The following is a 14,825-nucleotide window of genomic DNA, read 5'->3' on the forward strand; positions in this document are numbered from 1 at the left end:
CAGGGGTCCTGGCGGCCACAGAGCAGCTGGGGAAGAAAGGTGCAGACCCCTGAGGCCACCCCCCCACCCCCCACCGCTCACTTGTAGGCCTCTGGCCCACAGAAGGAGCCGTCTACATCCTCCCTGACAGGCGAGGGGCAGTCAGGGGAACTGGACCCCGTGTTCCTGAGCTGGACCCCCCTCCTCCATCCTGTCCACCGGGGGCCGGGGCTGGGGTGTCTTCCCCTGCACCCCAGACATCGGAGGGTACTTGGCCTCAGGCTCACCGAGACCACCCCAGACATGCTGCGTCCCACCTAGACCTGGCCAGAGCGGGGCCTGGAGTCACACCTGTGGCCCTGAGCCTGGCACCTGTCTTGGGGGTAAAACTGGGGAGCCCAGTGTCGGGGCTGAGGCTGAGGGGCTCGCCCAGTGCCCTGTGCCCTGTCCACGCCAGCCTGGCTCCTGGGGATCACACCTCTGTCCCGCCGGAGCCCCACCTGGGACCAGCCAGGGGGACAGGGCAGTGACAACTGCCTGGGGTGGTGGGCGGGGAGGTGTGGCTGCCCACCGCAGCGTCTGGAAGCTTCCAAGGCAGTTCCAGGCAGCCTGGAGCTCCTGGGGGTGAGGGGGGCACTTGGAGTCAGAGGCCTGGCTGCTCCAAGCAGCAGGCAGGCTGGAGGAAGGGACGCTCCGCCTGCGGAGTTGCCAATGGAGCGGGAGAGTGTGGAGGGGGCCCCGGCAGGGGCTAAGGGTCTGGGAGGCTGAGACGTGGCCCAGTCAGCCACCAGCAGGTGGACCATGTGGGGCTAGGTCGGGAGGACCCCGGGGGCCCCCTGCCCCACCCTGGCCTGGGGGCCACGGCTCTGAGAAGCCAGCAGCGTGGCCCGTGGGTGCCGACCCCGAGTGCCTGCAGAGGGCCTTGCTCCCAGGGTCCAGCCCATCTGCGACAGCCCCACCCAGCACTCCGTGCTCCCCTGAGCCCAGCAGTGCCCGTCTCCCTGAAGCCCCCATCACGACCACCTCCCCGACGCCCATAGGCTGCAGACAGCCCCCTGAGGAGAATAAGGGGGCGGCGGGGAGCTGCCCCGCCTCTGAGCTCCTCCTGGAGGGGCCCCAGCTGGGCGGGCAGCCCCCGGTGGGTGAGCCGTCTCCACTCTCCTGGCTGCACTGGACCCGGGCACCCCCAGACCCTTCCCCCAGCACTCAGGACCGCAGCTGCCCTCGCCCCTGCCCATTCCCCAGAGCCCACTGGCCCCCTTGGCTGGGGAACCTCCTCGGGTTGCCTGCCGAGTGCTCCCTGGAGCACAGGCTGAGGGGCCACAGGGCAGAGATCACTGCCCCCAGGATGCACGGTGCGGGGGCTTGCTGTGGGAACCCCTTGGCAGGGTCTGAGCGAGGAGGGTGGCCGGGGTCTCCTGCCACGGTGGGCAGGCGGGTGACAGCCTCTCTCCTCTCCCCGTGACAGCAGGAGGGGCCCGAGGCAGCCGATGCCCCCTGGTCAGCACAGTTGCGGATGTGGACCGAGTCGCTGGCGCACCACCGGGGCCAGCCAGCAGTGTCCCAGGGGTGCGGACGGCCCCCTGGAGGCCACGGGCTAGCGGGGCCCCAACGTCGGCCCGCCCCGCCCCGAGCCCCGTCCCCGGGGGGCCCACCAAGCCCAAGGCCAGCTCGCACCACGCGACCTTCGTCTGAGGCTGCCGCCCGCCGGCCTGTCCCCGCCGGCCGACCCTGCGGACCCTGCATCGGGGCTGCCGGCTGGGACACATGCGTGGAGAGCGGTGGTCTTCAGGGGGGCAGCTGAGCCCTTCTCGGGAGCCTCGGACAGGCCAGCTCAGCCACCCCCGGGGGCCTGGCCTCAAACACCCGCCAGGGCCAGCTCAGAGGGCTGGTGGTCCTGCCCCTGCTGCTTGGCGCCCAGCCTTCTCACAATAAAGTGTCAGCGCGGACCCGACTGTTGGCCTTGTGCTGGGTCCCTGGGGCACGGGCCCTCCCCCAGGGAGCCGTGGCCCCCGTGGCCCCGGGCATGTCTCAGGGGACGGGCTGGGGAGAACCAGCTCAGGGGGGCGAGGTCAGAGGCAAGCAGGGAAACAAGGCTGACCTCACGAGGTGTGGGGCCCAGCGTGTGGGCAGCGGGCCGAGGTCCTGCCACGTCCAGGCCCGGTCTTGTCTGCTTCATGCCGTCTGCCAGGGGCTCCGCAGGGTCTTCCTCTCGGGGTGGCTGCCAGTGGGGGCGGGGCTCGGCCTGGGGACCCCTCAGGCCACACTGTCCCGACGCCTTGCCCCCCCAGCCTCGTTCAGACGAGTGGTCTGGCAGGGCCAGTCTGTGCAGTGACCATGTTGGGGGAGCCCTGCCCGCCCAAGAACGCCTGGGAAAGGGTAGCAGCCTGTGCAAAGGCCCTGAGACCAGAGGACGGGGGTGGGCAGCCAGGTCAGGGGGCAGGGCGCAGGGTGGAGGGAGGCAGAGACAGTGCCGCGGGTCCAGGCTCCTGGGCGGACGGAGCCCGTGCTGAGCGTTGAGTGCCCTGCCCCGTGGGGACACGCTCCAGCTCCACAGAAGGGCCCTAAGCCTCAGTGTGCCTGGGGCCGTGGGGCTGTGCTGTGAGCTGGGCCCGAGGGTGCCCGCATGGAAGAGGGCACGGTGCCTACCGTTCTCCAGAGGAAAGGCTTTCTGCTCTCCCTCCCTCTGCACAGAGGGCAAACAGGGGCCCAGAGAAGGTGATTTGGGGGTGCGCAGTGAGGCAGCTGCAGCGCCAGGCCAACCCCTGGGCCAGCCCTTCCCTCCGCCCTGTGTCGGCAGCTGAGCTGACTCACAGGGATCGGGGCCCCCTGGCCTCTGTGACCCCCTCATACTGCTGAAGAGGGTCCCCGAGCAGCTCTGCCCGCGGCTGCAGTCACAAACCACAGGCTGGCTGGGACAACGACTCCATCTGTGTTTGGGAGGGGCAACACCCCGTCCCCATTCACGGGTCGGGGAGTGAAGTGCCCCCAGACCAGGGCAGGGCCCCAAGCTAGGTCTCTGTGGGCCCGGGTGCCTGGCCAGGGGCTCGGGATGGGGGAGGCGGGACGGGCGTGGGTGCTCCTGGGCTGTGGGCGGTGGGTGGGCTTCCTGAGGCGGTGCCCCTGTGGGTCCAGGAGCTGTGTGGGCGGGGGGCTGGGGGCAGGCCTCCTCCTTGCTCCCCTTGCATGGGAAGCCCCACCCCAGGCTCGTCCTGGGAGGGGACAGACGGAAGTGCTGTGGAGGACGGTGGCGGAGGTCCCTGTCCAGGACCTTGTCCTCGACTCTCAGCCCAGTGCACACATGCTCCTCTGCGCCGGGCCTCCTGCCTGCCACGGGGCCGCACCAAAGGGCCCAGCACATACAGCTGCTCTGGTTAGTACAGCTCATAAGTACACAGTGGCCAGCCTGTGGCCAGGTGGGGACCGGAAGCTGGGACTGGAGGGTCCAGGCCCCTTCCTTCCACGTCATCCTGGAAGACTTCCTGGAGGAGGTGTCTATGCCGAGACGGGAGGACGCGGTCAGGTCCAGGAACAGCATGGCAGAGGCGAGCGGGGACCGCTGGCCCAGGCAGGGTGAGCCGGGCGGCAGTTACGGCAGATGTGCAGGCCTCTAGGCATGGGAGGCAGCCAGGGTTAATCATTTGCAGGTGGCCTTGACCCTCAGCCTGCTCCCGTGTCCCGCTGCTCCTCACGCCTGCCCAGGAGGAGCCATGGGGCGCTGGGCCTGGGTCACCAGCCCCTGCCGCCCACCCGGGCCAGCCCTGCTGCTGCTGCTGCTGGCTTGCGGGGCACAGCCCCAGGCCGCCAGGGTGAGCGCTGATCCTGCGGCACTGTGACCCGGGCCCACTCCAGGTCCTAGGGCGAGGCCAGGGCAGGGTGTGGATGGGGTGAGGGGCCCAACGTGGGGAAAGCAGACTTCGGGGCCAAGGTGGGTGTGCTGGGCGGGCCTGGGGCACAGGAGGCCAAGGCTGCAACTTGCTGGTCCCCCACCCGGGGGTTCGGGGGCTGGTCCCTGCCCTCTGGGCCTGTTAGGTCCACGTGTCTGAGGTTTGGGGGGGGCTCTGAAGGCCACACAGCTGCTCTCGTCCGACCCCACCCCCAGGATTCAAGTCTGGGTGGCGGTGCTGGTGTCCTGGCTCCTTGGACTGGGCGGGCGGGGAGGGGACAGCGTTCAGCTGAGGCCGGTGTCCCTGCTTCAAGGCCTGAGGACGCCAACATGCACATGCAGACAACGTCTTTGTGTGAGGGGACCGCCCCACACCCCCCATCACAGCCCTCTCGGCCCTTCCCAGAGCCAAAGGGAGCCCCTAGGACACAACGCCACAGTGACTCCTGTGACCCCTGTAACCTCGGCGACCCCCAGCACTGCAGCTGCAGGAGCACCCCAGGCAGAGGGGCCCCCTGGTGGAGGGCTCACCCCCGAGTCCAGGGAAGCCCCCTCCAACAGCCCTGGGGGCACAGGTGCGTTAGGAGGGCTTCTTGGAGGAGGAGGCGGGTGACCCCAGACAGGGGTCTGGGGGGACCGCCGTAGAGCCAGGGGGGTGGGTGGGTGATGGGCGTCGGGAGGCGTCGGGCGCGGGAGCCCTTGACCCCTGTTCTGTCCCCTCCCGACAGTGCTCACCGAGGCCGGGCAGCCCTGCAGGTTCCCCTTTCGCTACGGCGGCCGCATGCTGCACTCCTGCACCGCAGAGGGAAGCGCCCACAGGAAGTGGTGGGTCCCCGCGCCCACATGTCCACCCTGGAGACCCTCCCGCCCTCTGCCCTCCCGGCTCTGGCCTGAGCCTGGCACGCAGCAGGTGGAGTGAACGAACGAGGGCCTGAGCGGGAGAGTGCTCCAGAGCGGCCAGCTGGCGCCCTGCGTGGAGTCGGGGTCGGGATGAGCCGGTCTCTGGGCGCCCGCTCCCCCATCAGCACACGCCTCACCCCCAGGTGTGCCACGACTCACAACTACGACCGGGACAGGGCCTGGGGCTACTGTGTGCAGGACCCCGCCCCCCGGGGGGGCCCAGGTGGGTGCCTGGGGGTCTGGAGCCAGGCGTGGGGGTGATCTCTTGAGGGGAGTCAGAGCTGAGCTGGGGTGGGGGTCCTGTCCTGTCTGGGGCTCATCCCACTGCAGGCCTGGGGGGCTGAAGGAACCATCAGCTTGGGGCCTGCAGGAGTGGGGAGTAGGGAACACCTGCCCACCCACAAGGCAGGGTCCCACCCTCTCTGGGGGCCACAGAGCTGCTCTGGCTATTACTGGGGCCACGCCGCCCCCTGCTGGTCAGGCTGGGCCCCGCAGAGCCCGAGGGGTCCACGGGCACGAGGCCAGGACACCTGCTCACGGGGGCCAGGGCGCTCCAGGGGGACTGAGCTGCCTGTCAGGGGTCCGGCTTTCAGGGTGTTGGATGCAGAGCCAAGGCCCACCTGCCCAGGGTCTGAGAGTTGGGCAGGGATGGGGTGGGGAGGGCAGAGGCCTGCAGGGCACACACGCCCCAAGGAGCCTTAGAAGGGGCATGTTGAAGGCGGCAGGCCTTTGGCAAGCGGGGAGGGTCGGGGCCCGAAGCCTGCGGGGCTCTCAGATGCCCCCCTCCCTCCCGCGTGTGCCCAGCCCCCCGGGACCCCTGTGCCTCTGGCCCCTGCCTCCACGGGGGCTCGTGCTCCAGCACGCAAGACCCCGAGTCATACCACTGCACCTGCCCTGCGGCCTTCACCGGCCAGGACTGCGGCACAGGTGAGCGGGCCAGCGGGGCGGCGGGGAGCCAGCCCCGGGCAGGGAGCAGCGGCTCACTGTGGCCCCCATCCCCCACCCCAGAGAAGTGCTTTGACGAGAGCCGCTATGAGTACCTGGAGCCAGGCGATCACTGGGCCCGCGTGCACCAGGGCCGCGTGGAACAGTGCGAGTGCGCGGGGGGCCAGGTCCAGTGTGAGGGGACCCGCCACACAGGTACTCGAGGGCGCGGCCCGGCGGGGCAGGCCACATCACTGAGCCTGCCCTCGGGGAAAGGGGCTTCCCAGGGCCACCCAGAGAGGGGCACCAGGGCGGGAGCCAGGCCCCGATCCCCTCCCCCACCTCACCCCTGCTCCGGCCGAGGCCTAGCTCCTGAGTGCTCCCCCGCAGCTTGTCTGAGCAGCCCCTGCCTGAACGGGGGCTCCTGCCACCTGATCGTGGCCACCGGGACCACCGTCTGCGCCTGCCCCCCAGACTATGCCGGGCGGCTCTGCAACATCGGTGAGTAGCCCAGCCTTGGAGCTGTGTGGGCCCCATGTCCCGCGGCCCAGGCTCACTGCACTCCCGCCGCCCACAGTGCCCGCCCAGCGCTGCTTCATGGGGACTGGCACCGAGTACCGAGGCGTGGCCAGCACGGCGGCCTCGGGCCTCAGCTGCCTGGCCTGGAACTCCGACCTGCTGTACCAGGAGCTGCACGTGGACTCCGTGGGTGCCGCGGCTCTCCTGGGCCTGGGCCCCCACGCCTACTGCCGGTCAGCACTGTCCCCACAGCCCTGACCCCTCTGCTCGGGAGGCCACCCAGTGAGTGGAGTCTGGGGCCGGGGCTCAGAACCGCCTGCAGGAGCAGAGGCTGCTGAGGGGGGTCAGGGAACCCCCCAGCAGGCGTCCCCATCTCCCCACCCCCGCCCACCCGCTTGTCCCTGTCCACCAGGAACCCAGACAAGGACGAGAGGCCCTGGTGCTACGTGGTGAAGGACAGCGCCCTCTCCTGGGAGTACTGCCGCCTGGCGGCCTGTGGTGCGCGCAGCTGGAGGTGGTCTCGGGAGGAGCAGGGTGGGCACCGGGCTGCCCCACTCCCACTGGGGTTTCCCCACTCCACCCCCATGCCCAGCCACCTCTCCCCGGAGGACCATGGGCCCATCTGAGAGATGGGGAGACTGAGGCTCACCACAGCAGGGCTGGACCAAGGCCACACAGTGGGTCGGCACCAGAGGTCAGGGGGCCCAGGCATTCTGCACTGTGCCCAGACGGTCCCCACTGACACAGATAGCTGGGTGTCCCTGGGGTCAGCTCCTGGGGGGTAGGTGGCTCCAAGAGGCCAGCCTGCCCTCTGGCCCCGTCCCCAGGGCACTCTGACCCATCCCGGGTTGACCTGGGGTCCCAGCCAGCTGGAAGGGACAGGAACCCCTGCCAGGCATGCTGGGCCACCTTGGCTCCCACAAAGCCTGTGATCAGGTACAGTTCTCCCCATCCTGCAGATGAGGAAAACTGAGGCTCAGAGTAAGTCCTGTGCCCTGCCTCCCCCCCTCAACCCCCCGCAAGCGCAGAGCTAGGCCTGAGCTGGGGTCCCTAGGCTGAGCTCCCTAGGCTGGGGCTGGAGGCAGGTCAATCACTGGGGGCCTAGAGAATCCTGGACACAGCCAGGACCTGCGGCGCAATCCAGTGATCTATGTCCGCAGAATCCCTTGCCAGGATTCAGCCCCCGCCCACCGAGGCCCTGCTGACCCTGCCTGGGCCCGCGGCCGCTGGGCCAGCTGGACGACAGACCTGTGGCAAGAGGCACAAGAAGAGGACCTTCCTGCGGCCGCGCATTATCGGCGGCTCCTCCTCGCTGCCCGGCTCCCATCCCTGGCTGGCCGCAATCTACATCGGGAACAACTTCTGTGCGGGGAGCCTCGTCCACACCTGCTGGGTGGTGTCTGCCGCCCACTGCTTCTCCAACAGGTGAGCGGCCCTGGGCCTCAGTGTCCACGATCCATCCCGGTGTCCCCCCTCCAACCATCCGCCTCTCCGCCTGCCCGCCCGCCCGGCCCCCCACGCGGCGTCCCGGCTCCACCGCCAGCCATCCACGCACACGCCCGCCGCTCCGAAGCATCACCCGCGCGTCCCCACCTTACCTGTGTAAGCCCCGTCCTTCGGTCCCTCCGCTCCTCGTCGGCCCTCTGACTCAGGTGGGGCTCCGCGCTCAGCTCGGTGCTGGACCCGGAGACTGCGAGACCCGCCGGGCTTCTGCCCCGGGGCGCCGTCCCCCGTCTCTGTCCGGGTGGCCGGTCCTCTCCCGGGAGCTCTCCGGTCTGGAGCTCCGGGCGCGGCGGGGCGGGGCGGGGGTGGGGCGGTGCCGCGGGCGGGGCGGCGCGCCTGCGCGGCAGGGCGGTGGGCGGGGCGGAACAGCGCGCCTGCGCGGCAGGGAGGTGGGCGAGACTTGCCCGGAGGCCCCGCCCCCTCCAGCCCTGCCTCTGCCCAGAAGGAGCAGGTGGCCCCAAGTCGGGGCCCAGGGCGTCTGAGGTCCTGCCCACTTGGGGGACTCCTCCGGGTGGGCAAGGACGGCCGGGGCTGGCGTCTGGGGTCGGGGTCAGGGGTGTGAGGCCCACGACCACACCCCAGGGGTAGGGGCAGCGAGCTCAGAGCCGGGAAAGTCGGGGGGTGGTCCAGTGTCATCCCAGGGGTCAGGGGCTTGGGGCAGGCCGGGGTCTGGCCGCATGAGAGGCCGAAATGAGCCCTCCCCCCAGTCACCCTAAGGACTACACTGCGGGGGTGGAGGCAGTGGGCACCGGCCCTGTGCTGAGTGCTTGTGGCCTGGGCCCCTCACTCCCACCCCCACCGCCGGATCTGTGAAACAACCCCCTGGAGCCTGCCTGGTAGGCAGTGGGGTGGGGGTGGTTTAGAGGCTGGAGGAGGGGAGCCGGTCTGCTCTCCTCACATCAGGGGAGGGGCGCAGCTGGGTGGAGGTACCCACCCTCTGCGGGTGGGGCTCCAGCACAGTGGTCCCAGGCCTGGGCCAAACAAGTGGCTGGAGCAGGGAGTTCATGAGCAGGTGTGATGGGGGTCATCGGGTGAGAGGAGTGTTCAGGCTCCTGGACCCCTGTGTGGCTTCACAGGAAGGCCTGCTCCCAGGCCAGGGGCACCGGGCAGAACTGTGCCCCAACCTGGACCTGCACCAGCTTGGGCCCCATTCAGCACCGAGCCTGGACACACGACAGGCCCCTGGCTCACGCAGGCCCTGGCCTTAGAGGTGGTGCTGCTGCCAGTACCGCGGGTGTGGCCGTAGCCCGCCATGCCCCACCGCACTACAGCCCACTACGCTGCGACCCACTGCATCCCTGCTCAGGTCTCGCCCAGGGTTTGGGGGTGGGGGCCCTGCACAGTGTCACCCCCCGGGGTCGTCTCCTGGATGCTCTCTGTGCCTGTGAGGAGGGTCATGCCGCCACCAGCCTCCGCTGCACAGCCCCCCCAGGGAAAGCGTCTCCGTGGTCTTGGGCCAGCACTTCTTCAACCGCACGACGGACGTGACACAGACGTTTGGCGTAGAGAAGTACATCCCGTACCCACTGTACTCGGTGTTCAACCCCAGTGACCACGACCTCGGTGAGGCTCGAGGGGGCTGTGTGCTGCGAGCGGGTGTCAGGCAGGCCTGGGGGAGTCCTCACACTCTCCAGGGAGGGATGGGAGAGATGGGGGCTGGAGGAGGCCGGAGGGAGGAAGAAGGTGAGGAGGAGGGGGAAGGTTGCCTGCAGTTCCCTCCTGGGCCTCCCAGGACACAGCCCCACGGCTCAGCGGGCTGCACCCCGTGTGACTCCATGGCCACCTTCGGCTGTCACGGGCCCCCACGCGGCAGGCTGACCTCCGACCTCTCTCCCGCCCAGTCCTGATCCGGCTGGAGAAGAAAGGGGAACGCTGCGCCGTCCGCTCCCAGTTCGTCCAGCCCATTTGCCTGCCCGAGCCCGGCAGCCCCTTCCCCGCGGGACACAAGTGCCAGATCGCAGGCTGGGGCCACCAGGATGAGAGTGAGTGCGGGCAGAGGGCCAGGGTTGTGCCCCCAGGAGCCGTGGCCTGACCCAGCCTGAGCGACCCCCACCCCGTGTCGGCCCGCAGACGTGAGCGGCTACTCCCCCTCGCTACGAGAGGCACTGGTCCCCTTGGTCGCAGACCACAAGTGCAGCAGCCCCGAGGTGTATGGGGCCGACATCAGCCCCAACATGCTATGTGCCGGCTACTTCGACTGCAGATCGGACGCCTGCCAGGTTAGCCTGGACAGCCCGCCGCTGCCCCGGAGCTTGGAGCCGAAAGTGGCCAGACCGGCAGGGCCAGCCAGGAGGTGGGGCAGGAGGCTCTCCTCCCAGTCGGTGGCCGCCCCCAGGATGGGCGCTCACCCCTGCCGGATCCCAAAGCCCAGGCACATCGAACCAAGGGCAGGACTGTCCCGCGTGACACCAAAGGCCAAAGCCCATTTCACCCTGCCCTCTCCTGAGTGGGCTCAGTCAGTCTGCCGATCCCGGTAGCCTGGTATCAAGGCCTGCTCAGAGGGGCTGCGCCTCAGTGCTGAGACGGAGAAGCTGCTTTACTCCCCAGTTCATAGGTGGGAAGACGTGCCCAGAGGGGTCTGCACGCTCTTCCCGGGTTACCCATATGACAAGTGGCAAAGGGTGCAGGGGCTTGCCTCTGGACCATGTGGTACAGCACGCACCTTGTGGAAGGTCAAGGATGACTTCACGGAGGAGGGGGCGCTTGCACGTGTCCTGAGGGGTGAATAGGAGTTTGCCAGGTGGTGAAGAGGGCGTTTCTAGCAAGGTGCCAACTGGTGGGTAGGTGGGTTGTGGAGAGCTGGACTGAGGAGGGCGCTGCTAGCTGTGGAGGTGAGAGGGAGGCAGGGCAGGGCCTGCGGAATGGCGGCCTGGGAGCCGGAGGCCTCGCTGCCTCTGGGGCTGGGGGAGAGCGAGAAGGACTGCTCCCTTGCTCGGGATGCCTGTGTCATCTGCCCCCTCCAGGCTGCTGGGGCTCCACCTTGAGAATCTGCATCTCAGGGGAGCTCTGGATCTCTGCGGAGGCACTTTCAGGGTTGGGGTGCGGGAGGCTGGGGTAGGGGGTGGTGGGTGGTTTCCGGGCGGGTCTCAGGCCTTGACGGGCCGCTCTGCACAGGGGGACTCTGGCGGGCCGCTGGCCTGCGAGAAGAACGGCGTGGCCTACCTGTACGGCATCATCAGCTGGGGTGACGGCTGCGGGCGGCTCAACAAGCCTGGCGTCTACACCCGCGTGGCCAACTACGTGGACTGGATCAACGACCGGATTCGCCCCCCCAAGCGACCCGCGAGTCCCTCCTGAGCCCCCGCACCCTGAGGCCTTGTGCCCCGCCGTTCCCTCCTCGCTGCCAATAAAGATGTTTCCAAGAGCCCGCCCACACAGCCAGTCCCTCTGCCCAAGCCCCCCAGCCCTGCCTTCCTTCCCAGGCCATGACCCTCCCACCCAGCTTTGTAGATGATGTGCCCTCAGGGCTGGGGGTACCCCGAGCCAGCACCCCAGCTGCCCTTCCTCAGTGGAGAAGGGAGCCTGCGACCCCACTGTGAGGGGTCTGGCCCCACGGCCTGGAGACTCCAGTCATGAGATGCGGGATGGAACCTTCTCCCCAGCCAGACTGCTCTCAGACCCTCCTCTGCCCCGCCCTGATCCCCAAACTGCTCCGGCCACTCTGGCCTCCCTGTGTTCATGAAACTGACCAGGCCCCTTGCTCACCCTGCTCCCACTGCTGCCTGGAACGTTCTGTCCCGTACTGCCCCCCCACCTCTACTCAGCCTTTTGATGTCCTGGGAGGCCTGGCCAGTCAGGTCCTTTCCAGTCCCTCCCAGTCATCACGCACACAGGTAGGCACAGACCTCTCACCTCGCAGCCCCATTGACCTGACGGATGGGGCTGGACAGGTTTGCTTGCCTCCCGTAGCAGGAAGTCCAGCCACAGCCCCTTTATCAGGAGAGGAGGGGTTTCCCCAGGGACCCCTTCTCTAGCAGATTTTGCGTTTTGCTCTTGTCTGCCCGAATAGGGTCTTGTGGCCACACCCAGCTGCTGGGGAGGCTGGGAAGACAGGGAACAGAATTGTCAGGTCGGGGTCGGACACATCGCCAGGAAGGTGCACGACCCCCTGGCAAAGCCAGAGGAAGAGAGATGGCCACACTGCTGCCCCAGCGCCGGTGGGGCTCAGAGCCTTGGTGGACCGGGACTTGCCGTGTTGGCCACAGCCGAGGTGGCAGAGGCCAGTGCTGGCCCCCACGTCCCCTGAAAGGCACAGCAGCTCCCACTGGTGGGCCTGGGGCCTCTGACCACCTGTTCTCAGCCTCCAGGAATGTTGTGGCTTCAGTGCCCCCACACCTCTGCCTGCTGTGAGCTCTCCCTGACCTCGTTCTCTGTGGGTGTTGAGTGTGGATCTGTTAAAGAGGTGACATCTGTCTATAGATGGTCTGACGTGAAGCCGCCCTTGCATTCCAGGAGCGAGCTGTGTGGAGTCAGGGAGGGAGCCAGCTACCTTCTGTGGGCTGCTTTGGACTTCCTCCCCACCTCGTGCTGTGCCCCATCTGCTGACCCCGATGGGCTGCGTCAGTGGGCGCCTGTGCCCTCGGGTGGGGGGAGCCCAGCAGGAGGTCAGGGGAGAGGGGAGCGTGAGATTGGGGTGATTTCTCTGGCTCCCTCTTCTGGGGTGACCTCAGTGTTACAGGTTGGGTTGTGTCCTCCCCAAGTTCAAAGACTGGAGTCCGAACCCCCAGCACCTCAGAATGTGCCCTGATTTGGAAAGAGGGTCTTCAGAGAGGGGGTCACGTTAAGATGAGATCATTGCAGTGGGCCCTGATCCAACATGACAGTATTCCCGTAAGAAGGGAAATCATGCTCCCAGAGACACGCACGGGAGGAAGGTGATGTGAAGAGACGCAAGGGGCAGACGGCCGTCCACAGGCGAGGCTGGGGGCCCGAGCAGTCCTCACAGCGGCGGGAAGGACCCAGCCCTGCCGACATCCTCGTCTTGGACTTCGGGCCTCCAGGACGGTGCGACAATTACTGTTGGTTAAACCCCCAGTCTGTGGTGCTTTGTTCTGTATCCCAGCAAAGGGTACACCCGGATCCCTTACCCAAAGGTCACACTCCTCCCAAGGTGTAGATCACAGCCCTTCGTGGTTCAGGGACCCCCACCCCCAGGTCTCGAGGCAGTTCCATGTCTCTCTAACTAGCCCGGGGCTACACAGTCACAGCGGGCTTCCCTGGTGGCTCAGACGGTAAGGAATCTGCCTGCGATGCAGGAGACGCAGGTTTGATCCCCGGGTTGGGAAGATGCCCTGGAGAAAGGAATGGCAACCCACTCCAGTATTCCTGCCTGGAGAAGTCCATAGATAGAGGAGCTTGGCGGGCTGCAGTCCATGGGATTGCAAAGAGTTGGACACAACCGAGCAACTCGCACACACACGTACAGTCACCACCACTGGTGGTTCCCTCCAAGACCACACCTTTGTAAACAGACCCTCTCTGAATTGTCCTAACATGTCAGCAGCTGGGCCCTTGGCTGATACATGCTGACTTTTTAGCAGCTTTTTCGGAATTTGCTTATATTTTGTTTAGGGTTTTACATTTATGTTTCTGAGTGAGATTGGCCTGTAATTTTCCTTTCTTACACTGTCTGAATGATTGTCAGCAGGGCTACCCTCAGACCTCACACAGTAAGTTTAAGAGAATCTGCCCCTTCTTTCCCTCTCCACCAGAGGGCTGTAGAAAGCCAGTCGTCCGCTCTTTCAGGGTTTGGGAGCATCTCCTATGAAATTCCCTGGGCCCAGTGTTCTCTCTGTTTGTTATTGGCTGTGCTGGGTCTTTGCTGCTGTGAGGGCTCTTCTCTAGTTGTGGTTCCCAGGCTCTAGAGTGCAGGCTCAGCAGTCGTGGTCCCTGGGCTTCGTTGCTCTGTGACGTGTGGGAGCTTCCCGGATCAGGGATGGAACCCGTGTCTCCTGTGTGGGCAGGCGGAGTGTTGACCACTCAGCCACCAGGGAAGCCCCCAGCGTTTTCTTCACAGGATGATATTTAACTACTGAGTCATTTTTTAATAGTTTGGGACTTGTTGAGAATTCTGTTTCTTCTTGAGCTGGTCTAGGAAGCTACACTTTGGTGAATTATCTGTCTACATTTCCACATTTATTGCCACAACATCGTTCGTGATGTTCTCTCAGCGTTTCATCTCACGTGTATTGTTAGCTATCTCCTGTCAGCACTTGGAAGGTAGTCCACTGGCTTCTGTTCCTGCTGTTGAGAAATCTGCTTTAAATGGAATCGTGGGGATGTCCCTGGCAGTCCAGCAGTTAGGACTCCGCATTTCCGATGCAAGGGGCATAGGTTCCATCCCTGGTTGCGAAAGTAAGATCATGCAAGCCATGTGGCAAAAAAAAAAAAAAAAAATCAAGTTGTGAATTGTGGTTCTTTTGACATCACTTTCCCCTGTGACACTCAGCATTTGAGTGTTTGTTTCTGATGTGCTGTAGCCTCACACGGACACGCAGGGAGGCCTCTCTGTCTCGTCATGGCTGCTGTGTGCGGACGCCTGCTCAGCTTAGGCGTTTGCTGGTGCCCTTGGCCGTGGCAACTCGAGGTCCAGGCTCCTTCTTTGCAGAGCTTCCAGTGTCCCACGAGCCTTCGAGTCTCTACCACACTCTGTTGGGATGCTCCTCCGGTGTCACAGCTCAGTTCAGCTCAGTCCTGTCTGACCCTTTGTGACCCCATGGACTGCAGCTCGCCAGGCCTCCCTGTCCATCACCAACTCCCGGAGCTTGCTCAGACTCATGTCCACTGAGTCAGTGATGCCATCCAACCATCTCATCCTCATCTCATCCTCTGTCGTGCCCTTCTCCTCCTACCTTCAATCTTCCTCAGCATCAGGGTCTTTACCAATGAGTCAGCTCATCACATCAGGTGGCTGAAGTACTGGAGTTTCAGCTTCAACATCAGTCCCTCCAACGAACACCCAGGACTGATCTCCTTTAGGATGGACTGGTTGGACCTCCTCGCAGTCTTAGTTTTCTGAATGTTGAGCTTCAAGCCAACTTTTTCACTCTCCTCTTTCACTTTCATCAAGAGGCTCTTTAGTTCTTCTTCACTTTCTGCCATAAGGGTGGTGTCA

The 14,825-nt window shown here is 65.9% G+C and overlaps 2 protein-coding genes across 12 annotated transcripts in view; both read left to right on the forward strand.

Moving 5' to 3' along the window:
• Positions 1 to 1,931, forward strand: part of RGS12 (regulator of G protein signaling 12) — a 116,852-nt gene extending 114,921 nt beyond the window's left edge. For 6 of the 11 annotated variants that reach the window (XR_014079635.1, XM_081580418.1, XM_081580437.1 and 3 more), the window contains one exon: positions 1,448 to 1,931. Coding sequence is in view for 9 of the 11 variants with exons in the window: in XM_081580418.1 (XP_081436544.1) it covers positions 1,448 to 1,674 (227 nt within the window). In the remaining 2 variants the exon portion in view is untranslated. The remainder of the gene's footprint in view (positions 1 to 1,447) is intronic. The other 5 variants (XR_014079638.1, XM_081580427.1, XM_081580448.1 and 2 more) reach the window with 1 other exon arrangement.
• Positions 1,932 to 3,655: 1,724 nt separating this feature from the next.
• Positions 3,656 to 11,075, forward strand: HGFAC (HGF activator). Its single transcript, XM_081580526.1, has 14 exons — positions 3,656 to 3,788; positions 4,272 to 4,440; positions 4,594 to 4,690; positions 4,909 to 4,988; positions 5,570 to 5,692; positions 5,774 to 5,905; positions 6,080 to 6,190; positions 6,267 to 6,441; positions 6,621 to 6,706; positions 7,369 to 7,633; positions 9,135 to 9,274; positions 9,553 to 9,693; positions 9,782 to 9,930; positions 10,826 to 11,075. Exons 1-14 carry the CDS (start codon positions 3,690 to 3,692, stop codon positions 11,006 to 11,008), a joined length of 1,950 nt encoding a protein of 649 aa, XP_081436652.1. The 5' UTR covers positions 3,656 to 3,689; the 3' UTR covers positions 11,009 to 11,075.
• The last annotated feature ends 3,750 nt before the right edge of the window (positions 11,076 to 14,825 follow it).

Source organism: Giraffa tippelskirchi, chromosome 1 (assembly GCF_054371585.1).
Source record: "Giraffa tippelskirchi isolate mGirTip1 chromosome 1, T2T-mGirTip1v1.2.pri, whole genome shotgun sequence".
Classification (NCBI taxonomy): Eukaryota; Metazoa; Chordata; class Mammalia; order Artiodactyla; family Giraffidae; genus Giraffa; species Giraffa tippelskirchi.

Excerpts from the sequence above, each read along its gene's own strand:
- HGFAC (XM_081580526.1), top strand. The coding sequence starts at position 3,690 with ATGGGGCGCTGGGCCTGGGTCACCAGCCCCTGCCGCCCACCCGGGCCA. Across the intron at positions 5,693-5,773 it reads CGGCCAGGACTGCGGCACAG|AGAAGTGCTTTGACGAGAGC; the intron begins GTGAGCGGGCCA and ends CCCCCACCCCAG. Across the intron at positions 5,906-6,079 it reads TGAGGGGACCCGCCACACAG|CTTGTCTGAGCAGCCCCTGC; the intron begins GTACTCGAGGGC and ends GCTCCCCCGCAG.